At 35.7% G+C, this 21,445-nt stretch overlaps 1 protein-coding gene across 10 annotated transcripts in view; it reads right to left on the bottom strand.

Moving 5' to 3' along the window:
- ADAM22 (ADAM metallopeptidase domain 22) overlaps positions 1 to 21,445 on the bottom strand; it is a 222,781-nt gene that overhangs the window by 19,930 nt on the left and 181,406 nt on the right. For 7 of the 10 annotated variants that reach the window (XM_065939998.1, XM_065939996.1, XM_065939992.1 and 4 more), the window contains exons 21-26: positions 19,666 to 19,771; positions 17,298 to 17,417; positions 14,055 to 14,223; positions 10,534 to 10,648; positions 7,110 to 7,200; positions 3,984 to 4,001 (exon numbers count right to left, since the gene is read on the bottom strand). In XM_065939998.1, the coding sequence (XP_065796070.1) occupies positions 3,984 to 4,001; positions 7,110 to 7,200; positions 10,534 to 10,648; positions 14,055 to 14,223; positions 17,298 to 17,417; positions 19,666 to 19,771 (619 nt within the window). Of the gene's footprint in view, positions 1 to 3,983; positions 4,044 to 7,109; positions 7,201 to 10,533; positions 10,649 to 14,054; positions 14,224 to 17,297; positions 17,418 to 19,665; positions 19,772 to 21,445 lie in introns of all 10 variants that reach the window. The other 3 variants (XM_065939993.1, XM_065939995.1, XR_010663779.1) reach the window with 2 other exon arrangements.

Below are 21,445 nucleotides of genomic sequence, written 5' to 3'. Positions count from 1 at the left end.
AAATTATTTTTCCTCAGAAAGGATTCCTGTTATAAGAGAAGTCTGATCTTTCCTTAAAGGGTCTGCTGAACCATAATATTTAACTTAATAATCCTTACACATACTCAAAATGTGATCATAATGAAAAAAATTAAGTCTTAACCTTAAGACTGAAGGAGGCACTTTTCCAAAGCTTTGTTGGTGTCTGGGCTGTCTGCTATTGGAATTGTCACATTGCTGTCTGAAGAAATGTTGTGTACTGTGTACTAAATCAAATTGACAGATGCATGAATATCACTATAATAATATTTAAAAAACTAAAAAACTAAGAGAGTCTTGGGGGAAAAAAGGAGGGAGGTTTACAAGCAGAAAATAAAGTGGCTAAAACAGGTAAGAGAGAGAAAAGAAATGGGGAAGGGGGTTTCTGCTTAAGGTATGGATCAGGAAGATATGAACTAATTATTTTTTCTGATTCATATTATGTGTGTTCAACAAGGTATGTTCATTTCAAACAAAAGAATATTGCACCTGAATAAGGATGCTTTATAAATCCAAGTTTAATGCTTTACAAATCCAAGTTTAATGAATTCAATTAACTTGAATTAAATCCAAGTTTAATTGCACCTAAATAAGGATGCTTTATAAATCCAAATTTATTCTATTGCTATTTGCAAAACTGCCTGAAAACTAAAATTCAAACTTCTAATTTTTATTGCAAAGTATATAGCTGCTAACTCCTAAAGCAATTATGCTAAAATAAAATTATGCTAAAAACAATAGCATCAACTGAAAAATAGATGGAGGCCTTCCTTCCTGGAGATTTTAAAGAAAATAATCAATAGTCATCCTTCTAACTAGATGATATCTAAGAATTCTCCTTGGCTCCTCAGTCCCATGGCTCTACCCTTCACAAGATGACACTGGCAGATTTTTACTTATTTATTTATTTATTTTTGCCATAGTCACGGCATTTGGAATCCTAGTTCCCCAGCCAGGGATCTAGCCTCTCCCCCTGCACTGGACCGCCAGGGAAGTCGCCAACTCTGGCAGATCTAAAGTGATATAATTCATGTATGAAGTTCTGTCTCCCAGAATGGGACTTCTATCTTTTATTAGGCAGTTTATAAACAAAAAGAAAAAGGAAAAAAAGGCTTGCTTCTAATCTTTTGGTCAGACGTGAAATTAAACCTATCACACATTCCTTCAATATAAAGAAAACCTGGGGTACACATTCTCTAGTGGGAAAATTTACCAGGTTATCACATTTCTTCACAGAATTACTCGCCTGACATTTCCAGTTATTAGAAAGTTATGCTGAGTTTGGCATTTCTGAGCCATTGTGTCATTAATTAAAGAATCTCATAACTGGCTACATACTTCATATGTATTTAGTGTCAAAGCAAAGCTGGATGTTCACCAATGCTTTCACACCAGGATGTGTGGGCCTCACTCATGTCAGGAATGCTGCCTTTCTCTTTAAGGACAACCATACCTACCTATCTCTTTCATCTGAGGATTAGAGAAACACAAAGTCTTCAGAGACCACATATTAATAACTTTCCTTACTAGAATGCTTCATAGATTACAAAGAACTTCATCTGCATTTGGAATTGGGTAAAGTTCAAGTGATTTCCCAAGACCACATACTAGCAGGTAGATTTCTGATTCATTCCAGATTGATCCTCCCACCATGGAACCTCAGAGCAAAACTTAATTTAAAAGCAACTCAAATTTTTTATTTCTATTCCCTGGCATCCTTTGGAATTGGGCACATCTTTATTGGAATATCTTCAGATATTTTCACAAGATTGTAAATTTCCTAATGTAGGCTTTGGCCCATTGGTCTTATCACCTTCTCTATAACCACTAAGGTACATTCTAATAAAAAGACAGTCCTTCAGAAGATATTTATATACTCACAACTTCCTGATCTAAAGTTCATTCCTTACAGCTTCTCCACTTTAACAATTAATATATAACCATATATAATACCTGGAAAATCCCATGGACAGAGGAGCCTGGTAGGCTACAGTCCATGTGGTTGCAAAGAGTCAGACACTGAGCGACTTCACTTTCACTTTTCATATAACGCTAAGATTCATTGGCTACAGACAATCATAAGGGCAAAATAAATAAAATTTGTGCTGAAATATATAAAAAGAATAGTACCTGCTGAAAAGTGACAACTCTCAAAATATGAACTAGACTTCAAAGAGTGTCCAGATTGATGAAATGGTGACTCAGTGTTCATCACATACTGGTAATACTCCCAGGAGTACCAGAAGGCATGAAATTACATCAGGCACAAAAAAGAGATTTCTAACAAAAATTTTCTTAACTGTACCTATGCATATATTGAGTTAGAATAAGAAACTGGTGCTCAGGTTTACATATTTACCATTTTTATTTTTGTAATGTAGGCCATTCCTTTATTCTGGAAAATGACCTCTGGTGAGAACACGTCTTAGAGCACCATAACAATTTTGCTTATGTTACGTATTTATGACACTGTGCTTTCCTTTTCAAAGAGTCAGCAATATTAAATTACACTACAGCCTTAATTCTTACGGAAATGGAGTTAATTCACCAGTTTTTGATCTTTGTAGTATAATTTTACTTTTCACTGAAGAAAGCCACCAAACTTACATTTCTCATATAACTGATCAACATTTACCTAACAGAAAGCATAAATAGCTTTGGCTCTTCTTCAGTGTTTTTTGGACACAGAGTTTAAAACATGTCACAAAGAAGTCTATTTCCTTTATTTAAATAATTTTATTTCAGTTTTACTTTCTCCATTAATGATAAAAGTCAGTGACTCCAGAACAAGGTCATTGTTTTCTAATATCTATGGCTAACTGGCCAGGATCTCAACGGGTACCCTGTGGGTACCACTTGTGGCTAAAGCCTTATACAGATTTTAAATTATAACTTAGAAGTAAACAGAACAAAGTTTAAAATTCTAGTTTGTGAAAAAAAAAAATGAAAGCTGTGGCTAGGGTCTGATAAAGTGTCACATTTATTACATCTTATTTCTAATCTGCCTCGGGCATTTCCTACAGTTGTGGGAAAAGTTAGGAGCCTGCACAGGCATCTTGAGTACAAAACTAGTACTATATGATGTAGTCTTAGATAGTCAATTTCCAGTATATTTTAATTTTTTGGTATCAATAGTTAATGGCAATTATAAGTTTTTAAATGTGAAAAGTGAGGAGTGTACCTCAACATGAACTAATTTAGATTTGGAAAAAATAGGCAAGTTTTACCCAACTACATGAATGCTTTGTATCTCTTTAGACAGTGAGGGCTAAACATAGATTTTAAGGCTATATGAATAGAGTGACTTTATGGGATTTTTATTAAAAAAAATAGTGCAGTAGGCAGAGATTATTACTATGCAAATTATTTCTTTCAATACCTGTATAATTATCTAATCTGTAAAAAAAATAAAAAATTCTTATGCAGAGATAAAACAGATTGCTCAAATGCCAAGACGCTCTCCTGATCACAATAGTGTGCCTATATAAATTTTATCATTCATTAATGAAAGTTAGTAAAATAACAACAATCCCTAAAAATAAATTCCTTTAGAAATCATTGGGCAAGAAAAGTGTTATAAAGGTGAAGAAAAGCCAATCAACTAACGTAAACAAAGGTGACACCTTAACATAAAGGAATTTTGTTTTAGGTAGGAAAAAATCAGCTTCTAAATATATATTACTATAAAAGTAACACAAATAAGAATGACTAATTATAGTTTTGTTGGATGACAAAATCATTAAAACTAAATAATGATAGATCTATTTTAAACTAACACATTCCACGGCAAAAGTATTAAAATGATCATATCAAGGTAATGAAAAATCAAGATTAGTTTATGACCATTACAACATAAAAACAAAAGTAAACTTAATTTATAACGGTATGTATGAATTCCAAAGATGATAACAAGAGTTAAACCTTTTGGTTTTCAGTTATATGTTCAGATTATTCGTACCACATACCTCTGCTCTCGATAGTTTCTTTTTATGGACAAGGAGAGAGAGAGAGAAATAATTAGTTACCTAAAAAAATACATTAAGAGAAATCACTAAACATAAAAGCATTTGATGAAAGATCTCCACTAGAATTTCTAATTGCAGAATTAAAATGAAGATCAAAAACACAGTCTCCCCCGCCCCGCCGTCTGCCTCACACACACACACACACACACACACACACACACACACACACACTCACATACATAAATTTCACTTCATCTTTTGAAGAAATGACACCAAAGGGTTAGTGACAACATTTTCAAGTAACCATTGTTTAAAAGCATAAAGCTTCAGTTATTAAAAAGTAATTGTTTTCTCAATGTCAACTGTATCATATTAAATATTTAGTAATGTCCTAAAGTCAACCTTATTTCAAACACAGGTTTTCAGACATGCACATTGATTTAAATAAGGAAATTAGTTAAGTTACTTATATATATTAAATGTGTTTTCATGCAAATAAAAATTATAATACATTCTTTTTGGAGTATATGCCACAAACTAGAGCTCTTCCTAAGAATTTCAAATATGAAAACATAAATGTACATTAGAACATTTTGTGTATGATAGAACGAGAATTCACAGCTGTTATGGACCTCCCACGTGATCACTACTTACTCCCTGAAGTTTCACTGAAAGTAACTGTGGTAATACTTTGTTTAAAGTCTCCTAAAATAAAATTGCATGAGTTTCAGAATAAACCATTCTGAAGCAAAAATGTGTTCTAGAGAGTGTGGTAAGGAGGTGCCAATGATTTTTAATTTTTAAATAAAACAAGCTAATTTCTATCCTGGCCTAACTAGCTGTCAATATTTTGAAGACTTGTTTGAAGGTCAAGCAACTAATAAGTAGGCTCCTTCTTCCAAGATCAAGACTAATGTTGCCATATAGATTTTGTTTGCCAGATTTTACCTGCCAATCTATTCCATGAATTCTCTGCTTAATCTTGCTTAATAATGAGCTCATGAGAGTAAAAGTGCCAATTTGATATTTAATATTTTTCATTCCTGAAACTATCATACATGGGAGAAAAATAAGCCTAAATATTTCAATTCAACATGTTTTACTTTTTATCCCCTCAAGTTGATTACCTGAGCGATCCACCAGTTACAAATGAGTATTCCTCATTTCCTATTCTTTCTATTACCCCAAGACTTGGAGAAGGGGTAGAAAGTTTAATTGGAAGGATTAATGAGAAAATGAGTTCTCGAGTCCTAAGTTTGCTTGGCATTTTAAATAGAATACGTGAAACAGCATATTCATGAATTTAATTACTGAGTTAGAATTTCTACATCCTTATTCTATGTTTATACAAATTCTGAATAAATGTAGTAACACTAATACTTTCATCATTCAGGTTCAAATTAGTTATGAAGAGAATACTGTGGTATGAACAAGATTCTGCAAAGTACATATATTCAGAAACAAAAAAGTGAAACCACTTAAATTCATAAAAATAAGAAATGATATACAGAAAGAAGTATTTTTCATTCTAATCATTAAAACAGACACAGATAATTTCATCAGCAGTAGGATTAGATGTTCAGGTTTCATATTTTTGAAAGGATAATTTTTTCCAAGATTGTAAACATGAAATATCAGTTTGCATCAATAGGTGGCAGAAAACTAACAGAACTAACAATTTTGCTTTCTCTCTCGCATGACCAAATGAAATCACTGAGCTACTTCAAAATAGCAATTGGTGTGATGGCAACTACTACATGAGCTTTGCACAAGGGAAGTCAAGGAAATAGTGTGACACCAAGATAGGGCTAATTCACCTGAGGTATAATGACAGCTCAAACTATAGGTACAGAAAAGCCTTTCTTTCAGACATGTAATTTTATACTCCAAATTTTGCTGAAATCAGCTGGTGCAAATATAAGCATGCAAAGTGCCAAACAATCTGCACATTACAGAGGCATTTGCTATAGTATGCTAGGCCATGTTAACTATACTATGCTAAACTTTACCCTGCTGTTTGTGCTATTTGTTTACACAGCCTTGCACAAATGTCTTTCTGCATTTTAGTACTTACAACATAGAAAGTTTATCCTGGCAGTCAACTAATTATTCTCTCTTTTCAGCCAAAATAACTTCAGTGTTTTGACCTCACAGCCAGCAAGACCCATATACTAGTTTAAAGAGGTGTCTTTTAATTCAGTTGGATTAAAACCATGTCAGGCAGTGATAATAATAATAACGATGATTATATACACTATGCTAGTCAATGCCTAGTCAAAAAAGTTTGCTTCATTTAAGTTTTATTTTATTAAACATTAGTTATTTGAATACTAAGGAAACTTTTCACATCATGAGTTGAAGTACTTAACAAGAGAAATGAGCACATTAAGTATACAAAAAGTCTGGAATGTGTGAAGTCATTTACTTAGCTAAATGCTAAGGGGATCCAATATTCAACAGTTACATAATGTGTAACTTTTTAAATCTTGCACATAGAACCAAAGAATTGTAAGCTGAACTTTGAAGCTTAAGTATTAGGTTTCTAAAAGTTGTAACTTACAGTTGAATTTTAATTTTAACACATTACCTCTCTGAAGAGTTTTTCCTTCCCACAAAACACTTACATATTTAACAAATAACAATGTCTTCTTCACGTTTGTTGGGGAGAGGTTTGGCTCTTGGCAGGATCCCTGCTCTTAGCAGGAAGCACTAAGGAGCAGATCCTGCTCTTTATCTTGTTGATACCATCCTTGCTACTAAACACTATGCTCTCTAATAACACTATCCTGCCTAGATTTGGCGGAATGGGTTTAAGTCAAGAGAATCTGCATCACTAAAGAGCCAACCAACACAGCCTTTGTATGAGACACAATTTAGATTGATTTGTATTTCATGTAATGGTTTTAAAATAATATTCAGTATTTTTAGAATAGATGGGAGTTAATCTAAAAAATGATAAATTATTGTTACTTCTAATTATGCCAAGGATCATCATGGATTGAATATTGAACCAGACCGATTTTCACTGAAGGTTTATTTATCCAATGATACAAAAATTTCTAGAATCATTTAGGTAAATATTTTAAAGTACAGTTTGACAGTAATATACTGAGCCATTTCACTTACTTATAGCCCCATGCAGTAATTCCTAATATGAGGGCCAGCACTAAAATGGTGCCAGCAATTATGCCTATTATAATATTGGTACCAGCAACACCTGGGGGGAGAAAAGAAACAACGAAGATCAGTGAATACAGCTGAAATTTTGATATAAAATTCTTTCAGGAACTTTATTCTCCAGATTAATGATCATTACACTAATAACATTTGTTTTAAAAAGTGAGCATTTTTTCCTTTGTACGGTTTTAATTTTACAGAAGCTTTTCCCCAAATTTTATTTATTTATTCAGATATAATTGTGACAAAACACTATATCAGTTTCAGGCATATGACAATGATTTGATATTCCTATATATCTTGAAATTAAAAGTAGGTATTTTTAAGGGAAGAGAAATCAACCATAACTTAACAATTTGATCAATAGTTTTTTGAAAAATAATTATTTGTGTATGTTCCCTTTTAATTCTTGTCCAAGAGCATTTTGAATGGTTTTATTTTCCATGTATTTTTCTGGAAAATATAATGAGGTCATTGAATTAAAATAAAGAATAAAGATAAGGAGAAGAAAGGAGTATCACTATACAGCACAAAACCCCTGGGGAGGAATACTTAGAAACCATCTTCTGGACTCCAACCTCTTCCCTAGAAATTCTAGAAATGTTATTGTTCTTATCACTCCATTTTCACAACCAATGTAAGGTCCTTATTTTGTGTGATATTTTGTCTGTGTAGATATAAACTTCTAAAGGGAGAAAACATGGCTACAGATGGTCAGGTGGTATCAATGATAAAAGACTGTAGTTCCCAGTCTTGGCAATAATGGCTGTGGTACCCGGGAAACACAATGGAAAATACAATCGTGAGCTGGAGACGTGCTGATGACCTGTGAGAGCGAGGATGCACCAGACGGCAGGGCCAGGGCAGGGCTGGAGATAAGGACTGGGTGATGCACTGCTGTGTCCGGCAGCAACGGTCAGACAGGCTGCCATGCAACTCTTCTTTGCAGATCACAGCAGTGAAGGGGGCCCAGTGAGTCAAAGGACTGGACAACACACACAAGTAAAAGCCCAAGAGCAGAAAACGCAGGCTGCAGGCCTGCCTGGCTCCTGGCTCAGAAGACCTGCTTGGTTGATAAAGACTTTATACCCCGTGTTAAATTGCAGGGCTCTCACCCAGGGCAGCTTGGTTAGCTCTTTGCTGCTCTCCTGAGGAATCAAAAGCAGTAGTCATGGATGACTGGAACAGATCCCAATTCCCCATGACGGAGTGGCAGCCTCTGTCTGGGAGCCCTCGGGAGTCACACGCGACAGCAGGACTCAGCCAGCCAGGAGACGGGCCGCCTCCACCCTGCCCAGGTCGTCTGTGGGATGGGTGGGTGCAGATACCAGAGGGCTTCTGGGGCACTGGGATTTTCCCACTCTAAGACCTAGCCCATCTCCCCTTCCTTTCTTTCCAGAGATTTAACAGGTGTGAGTGCTTAGTCACTCAGTCATGTCTGACTCTTTCCAATCCTTTCAACTAGCTTGGCAGGTTCCTCTGTCCAGGGGATTTTTCAGGTAAGAATGTTGGGGTTGCCATTTCCTTCCTCAGGGGATCTTCCCAACCCAGGGACTGAACCAGCATCTCCTGTGTCTTCTGCATTGCAGACAGATTCTTTACCCACTGAGCCATGGGGAAAGCTCCAGAAATTTAACAGGGATCAATAGACCCTGATTCTGGGAAGGAGGGCAGGAGGAGAAAGGGGTGACAGAGAATGAGATGGTTGGATGACATCACTGACTCAATGGACATGAGTTTGAGCAAACTCTGGGAGATAGTGAAGGACAGGGAAGCCTGGCGTGCTGCAATCCACGGATCACAGAGTCAGACACGTCTGAGCGTCTGAACAACAATAATAAACTCAAATGCTAGTCCTGATTACTTCTAAGTAATAGTATGACTTTTGACAAACCAGTTAAATCCACAGACCTGAAGAGGCTTCTTTCTGCAACCAGCCCCACAACCATTGCTAAGACTGAAGATGCCAAAACCCTAATCACTCTGTGAGTTTTATTAGGAAAGTCACATTGACCAATACACTTAACCTGTATGGATGTTTAGAATGAAAATAATAATTCTCTCATTCTTTGGAGCTGAATGGACTTCAGGACTTGAAGATTATTTTATGCAAAAGAATACTCAATAATGAAATGATAAAAAATAGTTTAAAAGGAACATTCATCTTCAAGCTATGTCTTCTTTCCACTATCTGCATTTAATTTCTACTTCTCCATTTGGGCCACTCTTGCTTTTAGAACTACACCTGCTGCTTCTTATCCATATCAAACCCCTTCCAGGCACCTTGGCCAAGGTTACTACTTCTAGAATTACCTACAGTAGAGGCTACCAGAGCTGGAGTTTAATATAGATGTAGTTCTTTAAGAGAGAATATTAAAGTTAACAAAATATTTTTAAAATCAATGTAAATTTTTCCTCATTTACTTAGTCCCAGTATATAAAATGGAGAAGGCAATGGCACCCCACTCCAGTACTCTTGCCTGGAAAATCCCATGGATGGAGGAGCCTGGTAGGCTGCAGTCCATGGGGTCGCTAAGAGTCGGACACGAATGAGCGACTTCATTTTCACTTTTCACTTTCATGCATTAGAGAAGGAAATGGCAACCCACTCCAGTGTTCTTGCCTGGAGAATCTCAGGGATGGGGAAGCCTGGTGGACTGCTGTCTATGGGGTCGCACAGAGTCGGACACGACTGAAGTGACTTAGCAGCAGTATATAAAAAGTATAAAATATAAAATCATACACTTAAAAATTTTGATTACTTTCTTCATTTAAAAGAAAGACTAGGGCTTCCCTGTGGCCCAGTGGTAAGGAATCTGCCTGCCAATGCAGGAGACACAGGTTTGATCCCTGGTCCAGGAAGATTCTATAAGCCATGGAGCAACTAAGCCTGTTCACAACAACTATTGAGCCTGTGTTCTAGAGCTCGTGCTCTGCAACAAGAGAAGACACCACAACGAGAAACCCACACTCTGCAACTACAGAGTAACCCGCTCCCCACAATTAGAGAAAGCCCAGGCACAGCAACAAAGACCCAGCATAGCCAATAAATAAAAATTAAACTATATTAAAAAAAAGATGCTAGGATTTGTTGTTAGTCCAAATAAGTACAATACTTGGAAAATATCAGCCTGATATAGAACAAGATATGGCTAAATCAATAGACTAAGTTATATGCAATATTTCATATTACAAGATAATGGAAATAATTGGTTTCATAATGAGGGCCCCAGTTGTACACTGTAATTCATTAATACTTGGATTTAACTTATATTTGAATTATATAAAAATAATCCAAACAAAGCTTAGGAAGGGCAGTTTTCTCTTTCCTTGTGCATAAAGACAACATAATGGGACCAAATTAAGTACCTACCATTGCCAGACAGCGTAATGCCAGCCTTTGCATCATCATTGTAAGGGAAGTAAGTGCTGCAGTCTTCACCTACCCAGTGTCTGTTACACACACACTTCAGCTCATTACTGCAAACCTGAAATCCAAAATCAGTCTAGAATCAACACTAACTCTTAGCTACAGAGGCATGAAAAATAAACATTAATTTTTAAAAATAAAAATTAATTGTGTTAATTTCTAATAATTATATGCCTAGAATTAGATAGGGCTGGACATTTATTGGTACTCTCTTCCTATTTCTAATTACTTACTAATTATCTTACTCAAAAAATATTTTCTAGAGAGCAACAGTTGACCCAGAGGAAACAACAAAGTTTAAAAGAGAATTTACATTTCTTACACAAAAATCGATGATCAATTTGAATTTTGTTAACTCAAATTTTATGAGGGAGATTTTAAAAAACTAAGCAGAATTACAATCATTTTCCAATTATCCAATACAAAGTTTTCTTCTTCTAAAGAAAGGCTCTTTATACCAAAATTTTATTCATCTTTTAGGAAGCAGATAAGATGAGGGTGGGATGTTTTGAAAGAACAGCATGTATATTATCTATGGTGAAACAGACCACCAGCCCAGGTGGGATGCATGAGTCAAGTGCTCGGGCCTGGTGCACTGGGAGGACCCTGAGGAGTCGGGTGGAGAGGGAGGTGGGAGGGGGGATCGGGATGGGGAATACGTGTAACTATATGGCTGATTCATGTCAATGTATGACAAAACCCACTGAAATGTTGTGAAGTGATTGGCCTCCAACTAATAAAATAATATTAAAAAAAAAAAAAAAAGATAAAGGGAAATCTGACAAAGAAGAGGGGATGCCTGAGGCCTTGCAGTGGTCTGAGAAGAAAGCGTCACAAAACCATAACCTGGGCATCTCAACCCAAGCTCCAGAGCTTAGCTATCTCAGGGGTCATGGAATCTGAGAAGCCCCTCAAAGCCTAGGGGAAAAATTCACATAAACTGACACCAAACTTTTAAAAATTATCAGACAATAATCTTCACCTATATATCCAGGAAACAGAACCTATGTTTCTGTTCTAAAGTCTTACTATTCAAAGCAACTTTGAAAGGAATGAAAAGTAGGAGAATTCAGTTAGGGTTAAGATCAGAGAAGTTCTTTAGGACTCAGGTTTGATTGGATGGGTTTCTCATTTCTGTCTGCTTGAATTTGCCAGAAAACAACATACATGCAGATTTAACTGTACTATAAATACGATCAACAAATTGCAGATTTCAAATTAATTCAGATTAGCAACTTTCTGCAGATTAACAAATATGCAGGAAGAAAAAAAAAAAAAGGCCTGAGTTTGAGACCCCACTTCACCGACTATCTTTTCAACAGATCAGGTCAATAACCAGGTCAACTGGTTTCTCCAAGTATGTTTCCATTTCATGCAGCAGCATCAGTGATCTATTGACAAGAATGGTGACACTGTTGTACAATGATCATAATAAACACATTCACAGCTGACTATTGAATATTCGCTGTGTCACAGGGATCGATCTAAGTATTATGTATCAGTTACAGGTGTTAATTCATTGATTCTTCACAACAATCCTGTATCCTGTATCCTAGGCAGCATTATTATTCCCACTTTATAGAAGAATAGAGTAAAATACAGATAGGCTAACTAATTTCGCCCAATCTCACCCAGTTAGTAAGGAAGAGAGCTGGATTTCACACTCAAACTGTCTGGTTCCTAGCCCACACTCTTAACCTACATGATGTAATGTATATAGAGAATATCTACTGTATTTCACATTCTAATTTCTGTCACATATACAAAGTTCAGTCACTCTAAGTTAAAAACACATAGGATATAAGCTTGCTGTATTATGCATAATTATTATAAATGATTGAATGCTATTTGCCACCTGATTTCCTTGTGTCTATCACTCATTTGTATGTGCATGTGTGCTAACTGACTTCAACTGTGTCCAACCCTTTATGACCCTACGGACCGGAACCTGCCAGATTCCTCTGTCCATGGGGATTCTCCAGGAGAGAATACTGGAATGGGTTGCAATTCCCTCCTGCAGGGGATCCTCCTGAACCAGGGATAAAACCTGCATCTCTCAGGTCTCCTGCACTGGCAGGGGGGCTCCTTACTACTATCGCCACCTGGGAAGCCCCATCACTCATCACTCATTTACTCATTCCTTAAACAGTTAATTAGCACAGCTCTGTGTTACATACTCAGGACTTCTAGGTGAATAAGATACAGTTATTCATAAGCATTATGATCAAGAAATTATTCCATTATGCTTTTCTCCCATCCCCAAAAGCATCTTTCCCTAACATCCTCTTACTTATAAAGGAAAGACTTAGCAGATTCCTTTAATCTAAGGAGCAAAACTAATTCCTATATACCTTCTCTATTCTCCTGTACCAGAAGAATTCCTATTCTTAGGCAAAAAGTAACAATTACTAAGACCTCCCTTAGAAAATTCTTGGTGTATCCCTCAGGAATATACATGGAATGACTAGGATTGAACGTTTGTCCTTCCAGGACAAGGATTCTCAACTGGATAGTATAACCAGAAGGAACCCAGAGAAGATAAAAAGAAAATCATGGCACATGCTAAAAGAAAAAGATTCAAGAAATTTTCGTTAGTGTAGGAATTCCTAACTGAAAATGACAAAACTGTAATTGCTAATAAAGCATGTTTATTTAACGTATAAATTTACCTATATCTTGTCAGATATATGCAGGAAGATAGAATTTAGCCTTTTAAATACCACCATTTTTTCTATTAGGGCTTCCCAGGTGGCACAGTGGTAAAGAATCTGCCTACCAATGCTGGAGACGCAAGAGACTTGAGTTTAATCCCTGGGTCAGGAAGATCCCCGGGAGAAGGAAATGGCAAACCACTCCAGTAATCTTGCCTGGAAAATCTCATGAACGGAGGAGTGAGACAGGCTATAGCCCATAGGGTCACAAAGAATCAGACGTGACTGAGCACCACCAGCACCATCATTCTTTCTATTCATCTCTGAGATTCATTTCCTTAACTATTCTGCTTCTATTTCTAGATGTTCTCCTCAGCTGGTACCCACTGTTTTGGTCAAGGCAATTATTTATGGTCTAACTGGCCGGTGCCTAAACCATACCAATTGTTAAATATTGCGGCCACTGCCACTACTTTGTACTCCCTTTTCCATCCCATCATAGTTTGTTAACATTTGTCTCCTAACTCACTTGTAGAAAACTCATATTATATTAAATTAGATCAATTTAACCTAATAAGAGTGGGAAATGGAAGAATTTGGTTAGGAAAATAAAACTTTTTCTCATTCTCAAGCTTTCACAGATTACACAACAGAAATATACAAATGGCAATGACCACATGACTATATCCTAGCTGGAGAAACATGAACAAGCATGTTTTCCATTATTACAGAAACAGGCAGTCCAGGGTCATATCTGTTTCTCTGATATAAAATAACTGAATAGATCCCTATGGTGAGGTGGTGAATACTTACTCCATTTCCTGAACAAACAGTGCCTTCTTTATTGCTTAAGCAAGTACTAAAGTTGAAGGCAGCCACAGGAAGACACCTGTGTTCTAAGCACATCATTTTGGGACCACAGGGTGTCCCATCTTCCACATAGCCAAGGTCGACATCTTCATCAAGCTTAACATGCCCACCACTAAAAATAAATCGAGAGCAAAAAGAAAGAGGTATTCCATTAATTTACATTTATCTTGAGACTACATTTAAAAACTTAAAAGTAGGCAATATCACTTTCTCTATTTTCTCTTTATTACCTAATTTTAAAAGTAGCATAAACATTTTCAATCTCCAAATGGAGAAAGCAATTGAATCTTTTGACCTAATTATTTTCAGAGATATTTATATACCTTAGGATTTAAACATAATTATTATAAGGGCCTGAAATGGCTTTATCATTTTCCTTTGGCTACTATGCCATGTACAAGTCAAGTAAGTCATTATTAATAACACTTGATTTGATAAATAAGTACCTTCAAGATTTTAAATACATTTCAAACAAAGATGAGAATTTTTTAGTTTTGGTTACATTTCCCCAAAAGATTGTTCTATTTACAAACTACAGTTGACCTTTGAACAACATGGGGGGTAGGGGTACCACCCCTCCATGCAGTTGAAAATCCAAGTTCCACATCCACAGATTCAACCACTGGGGAATTATGTAGTGTTGTAGCACATATTTATCCAAAAAAAAAAAGACCTGTATTTACTGAAAACAACATGCACATAAATGTATCCTTGTAGTTCAAACCAGTGTTATTCAAGGGTCAACTGTATATTTGAGAATGGCTAAACTACTGCAACAACTATTCAATATAGCAACCCATATATTAGGCAGGAGTAAAAAAGAAACAGGATAAAAACAATCAAATAAACAGGATAGGGACTGAAAATGTATATTCATAATCTATTTATTCATATAGTACCATGTCAATGCTACTACAAAAATTTCCACTTATTGTTTATTTATTTTATCAAAATTATGCATGCATATAGTTTTATGAGTTAAATAGGCAAATTGGTTTTTACAGTGCAGTGAAGGGATCCATCGCCCCTACCTCCTCTTATATCCTTCCCTGGAGGAAATCACTTTCTACTTTTAACTGATTCTTTCATTATTTATGTACATATTTTTAAATAATGAGTTTGTATCACTATTTTTAGTTTTCCTATTTTCAGTATTATCAATTGACTGCCCTCTATGGAATAGTTAATCAACAACAAATCATGCATTGTTAGGACTTATTAAATGAGTGATATAGTACACCATAATTATACCTTTTCTTTTACTCACATGTTTCATTTTCCCTCAGAGTAGCAAGTCTCTTATTTGTTCACTGAATTATCTATCACTAACTCAAAATTACTCCAACCCTGCTGTCAAAATCTCCACTTAAGATGTGTCTGAACATCAGTTCATCTTGCTGAAATAATCTCTCCTAGAGTTTCCACTTGGAGTTCCCCTGCTCCTATCTGATCTGGTTGGCCCCTGTAAATGGTACAGAGCTGGGTATCTTGGCTTTCTCCAAGATACTATTCATTGGAGGATTGCCCCATCTTTCTCCACAGTGTATGTCTTGTTTCCTAAATTCCTTGTTTCCTTCTTAGTTTTCTTCTGTATTTTGGTGAAGCACAGTTTCTAACAGCTTCCTGAGAAAGGACTTAGGGGAGTAAACTTGGGGGAAACTGATCTAAATGTCTCTTTATTTTCTACCCTCACACTCGATTCATATTTTGCCTGAGTACAGAATTCTACTTTGGAAATTATTTTCTCCATTGTCTTTTAGATCCCAGCACTCTTCGATAGATTTGAAACCATTCTAATGCCTATTCCTGTTTTGTTTTGTTTTTCCTCTGTCCTCTCTGGAAACAGTTGGGATTCTTTTTCCTTAGGTTCTGAAATTTCATAATGATAAGTTTTGATGTATGACTAATTTCACTGATTTCACCTTGCACCTGGAGAGCCAGGCAATATGGAAATCCAAGTCCAAAGGTTCTAGATAACGCTCTTGGAGTTGGTCATTGCTAATTTCCTCCCTGCTGTTTTCTCTGTTCTTTATTATTTCTGTTCTAACATGGTGAGCTTTACTCTACGTCCCTTTCTTTGTTCCTTTTACTTTACTTTCTGGGAGATAATTTCAACTATTGAGTTTAATGTTTGCCATCATTTTTTTTTTTTAATTTCTAACAGCTTTCTTTTGTTTTCTCTTAATGTTCCTCATTTTTAAAAACTCTACCCTATTCTTGTTTCATGACAGAAGTATCTTAAAATATTATAGGTAGTTGTTGCATTTTCTGATCATTTCTCTCTCTCTCTTTTCATGTTAGAGTCTTTCTTCACAAATCTGGTCATCTGTTTATATTTGAGTTGGGGAACCAGACAGATGATTGGAAGTTCTGGGACTTTCTGACTGAATGTCACTGAGGCTAGGCCACTTCTATATACTTCTGATAACTGATTTTTCTGCAGACAATCAGCTTGAAAACCTTCTATTTTATTCTTTGCAGACTGTAAAGCTCAAATCTTTCATGGGAGGGTGAGCAGTCACCAGCTTAGCTGAGTCAGGAAAGTAAGCTATAGATCTAACAACTTCTCTAACAGAGTTCACCTATCTTTTTCATTTGAATTCCTTTCTTCATCCCCAAGTCCTTTATTCCCTCTTCCAGAAGTAGATGGTGCTGCCCATTTTGAGCCTTTTGGGACTGGCAGTATATATTGAGTCAGTTTCTTGGTTTTCCCCATTATTGACTGAGGACTTCAGAATTTTTAGTTTTGATAATCTGCCACACATCTATTGTTCTCTATGTTCTAGAATCTTGTTGCTGCTGTTCCCTCTCCCTTTTTCTGCTTCCCTATGGACATACAAATTCTAGAAAAAAAATCTATTTAGTGTCATTTTAGTGGGATTCCATAAGGGAGCAAAAGAAAGATGCATCTATTTAACCCACTGATAAGAATGAAATGCAAACTAAACCCTGCAAGATTTAACTGAACAATGAAACATAACTCTAGCTACCATACAATAGTCCACATTCAACTAATTCTTCCCTTCTTTCTATCTGTTCTCTGTCAGGATTTACTCAATCATCCCTATGGACTAGAATCCATTTCATCTTACTAACATACATATGAACTGAAAACAGAAGCAATCCCAAGCTTCATTCCTGGGAAATAAGATGGTTAATGTTCTCACAGAATGGTTAGATCATTACCTGCAGTTTAACGTTCTTCCCTGTTGCACAACCAAAGTAGACGTGATTTCACCATCAAGTTCTCCAAGTCTTGGGATATTACCAATGTTCGTACACAAAAGGTAACCACAGAGCACATCCCTGTGTTAAAAAAGTACCAAGTATTTACTTCTTCCCTCAAAGATACAGCAAAGTCTGTACAGTTAGAACAATAATGTTATCTTACTTAAGCATGTTTTTTCATCAACTGTACTATTCCTTCAAATTACAAGCAAAACAAAATAACCTCAAATTAGTTTACTCTCGGCTTTAAAAACTGTCTTCTCTGAAACTTTTGGTGCACCAAAATCCCAACCATGTTCTAGATTTTCCTTTATTGTCCAAGTATTTATCTAAAGAAAATTACCCATCAAATGGAGATCTTTTATATCTGAATCTCTTTCCTCATAATAGTATATCACAGGATATACTAAGACATTTTAAAAAATATTTGATAAGTGAATGAATGAACTTTGGATGAGTATTCTTTTAGAATACAGTGTTTTCTTCAACCAATGGCACCAGAATTAAAGAACAGATTATATACTTTGTGACTTCTCAATCACATAGGATCATGATTCCTTTTCCAATATATTCTACTTCTCCCCCAGCTAGCACATACAATTCTAATTTAACTTGTAAAATATTTTCATTTGTGTTAACTACTATCTTACATAGTCTCTATATTTAACACATTTTAATCATTAATATAGATAATGATAAACATATTCTAATAAATGTCTTGCAAAGACTTATTAGCAGGCCAGCAACTATATATGTAAATGTTAGTCTTTACCATATAGAAAAAGAGAAAAATTAAGACTTGCATCTATCACCAACATAGAAAAATATGTATTATTGTATTAAAAATAATTTTTTTAAAGTTATATCATCACATTATTGTATCTATCATAAAAAAATGTTTTTTAACATAGATGAGATATACATTCAACATTTCTTATTGGAGTTTACTAAATACTTTAGTATATATTAAAAACATTAGACAATTTTTATTCTTAAGGAACTCATACTCTGGGTAAGAAGAGAAATTACAAACATTAAATATCTATAAAACATAGAGTTAGTGACAAGGACCATAAAAGTAATGCAAAGGATGCAGGAGAAGAGGGAGGTGATTTATTTCCAGGGGAAATAAATAATAATAAATAAAATAATCCAGAAATAATTTACAGAGTAAGTGCTATCCAAGGGGATGGGGGTGGGTAATTTTGGGGATAGGTAAAAATTTTTTATGGAGTATAAAGGGTACTTCCTAAAGTATGAATAGTACACATACCCGTGTGGAAGTACGACAATAAAATATATTAGAAATGGCCAGGTTTGCTAGATTTCAAAAGAGTAAAAAAGAAAAAAACAAAATATGTAGGTTGGGGAAAATTACAGAAGAGGTACAGTGCCAAGCTAAGGTTCCATTTCATGCATTAAGCAAGATGGTATGACATTCAGCAAAGTGGTTAAGAGAGAATTCTAAAACCAGACTGCTGAATTCTAATTCTGTTCCTATTATATCCTAGTTACATGACCTTAGTCAACTTATCTGTCTCAGTTTCCTCCTCCATAAAACAGGGCAAACTGCCATGAAGATTAAATGACATCACTTATGTAAAGTGTAATACAGTTCCTAACACATAGTGTGCACTCAATAGACGTTATTCTTACTATCAATTAAGTATGTGGAACCAGTGAAATTTTAACAAAGAACTGACATCGTCAAAAAGGTTCAGGATAAGATTATTTTGATGGGATCATGATAGATGCTGCTGGCACAGAAAACTAAGAGGTTTCTGTATTAGTTGAAGAATTGACATAGGTCTTAGTTGGGGTAATGCAATAGGCACAGGAATGAAGAGATGAATTAAAGACAAATTGTGGAGGAATGAAAGAGAAGAATAAACATGATTTGCCATTTGGATAATGAGTCTGAGAGACAGGAGCATCAAGGATCACTCTGAGGCTTCTAAACAGAAGGAGAGTGAGATATTAAGATCTATGGGGAAAAGAGTTCTTTATTAAAGTCAGAGTCAGATAATTCCATCTACCAGCACCGAGAACATTCTGTTGGCTTTAATTTTGGCTGCCTTTGAGATGCTGACAGGTGTCTTCTAGGTGAGAAAGATCTAAGGCAGCCACAGGCATCGCCTGAGCCTTAGGAGAGAGGTCTGAATACATACTGAGATTCAGAAGCCCTCTGCAAAGGTGGTGCTGGAACTCTGGGAAGAGATGAGGGAAGGAGAATGCTTTATGGCATGCAGAAAACAGGAAAGTCCTGGTCGCTCAGGAAGTAGTGCCTGGAACTGAGGTATAAACTCGGCTGATTTCTCCATCTCACCGTTTGTTGCACTGTATCCATGTGTCTTTGTCTTTCCCACAGTTACCCTTCTCCGTGCCTTCTATATTCAGTTTCTCATAGCAGTATTTATCTGATGACATCACATCTGAAGCAGAATAGAGTTTTCTATCAGTGAAAGATATGCCATGTGAGCTATTCAACTGTTTGCAGTAAGGGGAAAACACTTGTGAAGAATCCTCTTTCACTACAACGTTACCAATTACAAAAGTTGTACCCATGCTTCACAAGAGTTCCCCATACCAAAAGCATCCATCACTTGGGTACATTTCTCACAACTGCTCATTTAAAACTTGAAAACAAATCTATTTAGATCTTTGATATGATTCAGGCTGTAAGTTCTAAGAATAACACTCCTGAGAATTTAGCCAATAATTGGGGAAAGATGCTACCAAATGGTTCATTGACAAATATTCAATGCTTTAATCTCAGTGCCAGATATAAAGCATGAATTTTTCATGCAGCAACTTTTATGAATCCTAACGACAATTTTATTAAAAGAATGATGCACAATAATTACTCAAGAAAGAGCAGTATTTCCACCTTGTTTATTAATTCTTTTTTTAAAATTATTATTATTCTTTCCTTTATTTGTATTAGTTGGAGGCTAATTACTTTACAACATTGTATTGTTTATTAATTCTTAATGGCTATCCAAACGTTACTCTGCTTGTAGCAAACTTGAATTCATGTTAAATCTCTGACTTTCAGATAACATTTTAAGTCATGTAAGCATTTTTGTCAGGATTTTATTTTTGCTAAAGCCAAGGTCAGTTTATGGAGCTATCCAAGATTTAGATCAAAACAACTTTTGCAAACTAATCAAAAGATGACTGTCAATGTATATTTTTTAAACTGATAATGTTTGGTAGTTTCTTTTCCTACTTCTTGCTGTCAGCCACTAATTCTTCTCAAGAGGAGGAAGCAAAAACTATATTTCTTTGTCCAGAGCATAAGCCTACATAACTAAAATGTCTCCCATCCCAATGTTTCTTTAGTTGTTCAAAAGAAAGCATACACTTCCTTTCCCCAAAGGATTATAGCCAGTATTTGTGACAGTTAAGGATTATCATTATCTTTATAGCTTGCTTTCCAATATAAATCATCTTTTCAAAGAGTTTGAAGCAAAAACTTCTTTCAGAAGGGCCAGTAATACTTCTGGAACAATATAACATTTAAATATGCATCCAAATTAAATATGTTTTAGATATAAATGTTACATATTTCCTTCTGAAAATCTGCCAAATTTTAAAAGGAATAACATTAAAATTTCTTTCTGATATGACAGAGCTACCTTAGCAGAAATTCACCTATAACTAGGAAAACCAGCTAGAGTTTGAGAAAGAGAGATAAGAAAGAAAAAGCAACTCTAGCTAAAAGGCTACAGTTCTTATCCAAGGGTGCCCCACTCAGGGTCCATGTCCATTCCACATGGCTGATGGGTTTTGCCTGAGGATACTAAGTTAAAGACAGCAAAGAGGAACAGAAATCCAGGTTTGCGTTGTTCTCCAAGTTGCATATCCTAGAATGGATTTTACCTGCCTGGCAGCAAAGGCACTTTCCACCAAAGACATGGCTAACTAGCCAAGATGTATAGAGCTGTGTCTTACCAAAGGAGGTGCTTTTCTCTAATTTCCACCAAAGTGCTCCTGCTAAGAGCTGCAATGGCTCTGAAAGTCCCTGAGCCATAATAAAGTGGTTAGAAAATTACTTCCATCCATTTCACATGCCCTTGGGCTAGATACCATACTTGGAGAAGGCT

The sequence above is a fragment of the Muntiacus reevesi genome, chromosome 6 (genome assembly GCF_963930625.1).
Source record: "Muntiacus reevesi chromosome 6, mMunRee1.1, whole genome shotgun sequence".
Classification (NCBI taxonomy): Eukaryota; Metazoa; Chordata; class Mammalia; order Artiodactyla; family Cervidae; genus Muntiacus; species Muntiacus reevesi.
This window is presented reverse-complemented; position numbering and strand designations above follow the sequence as displayed.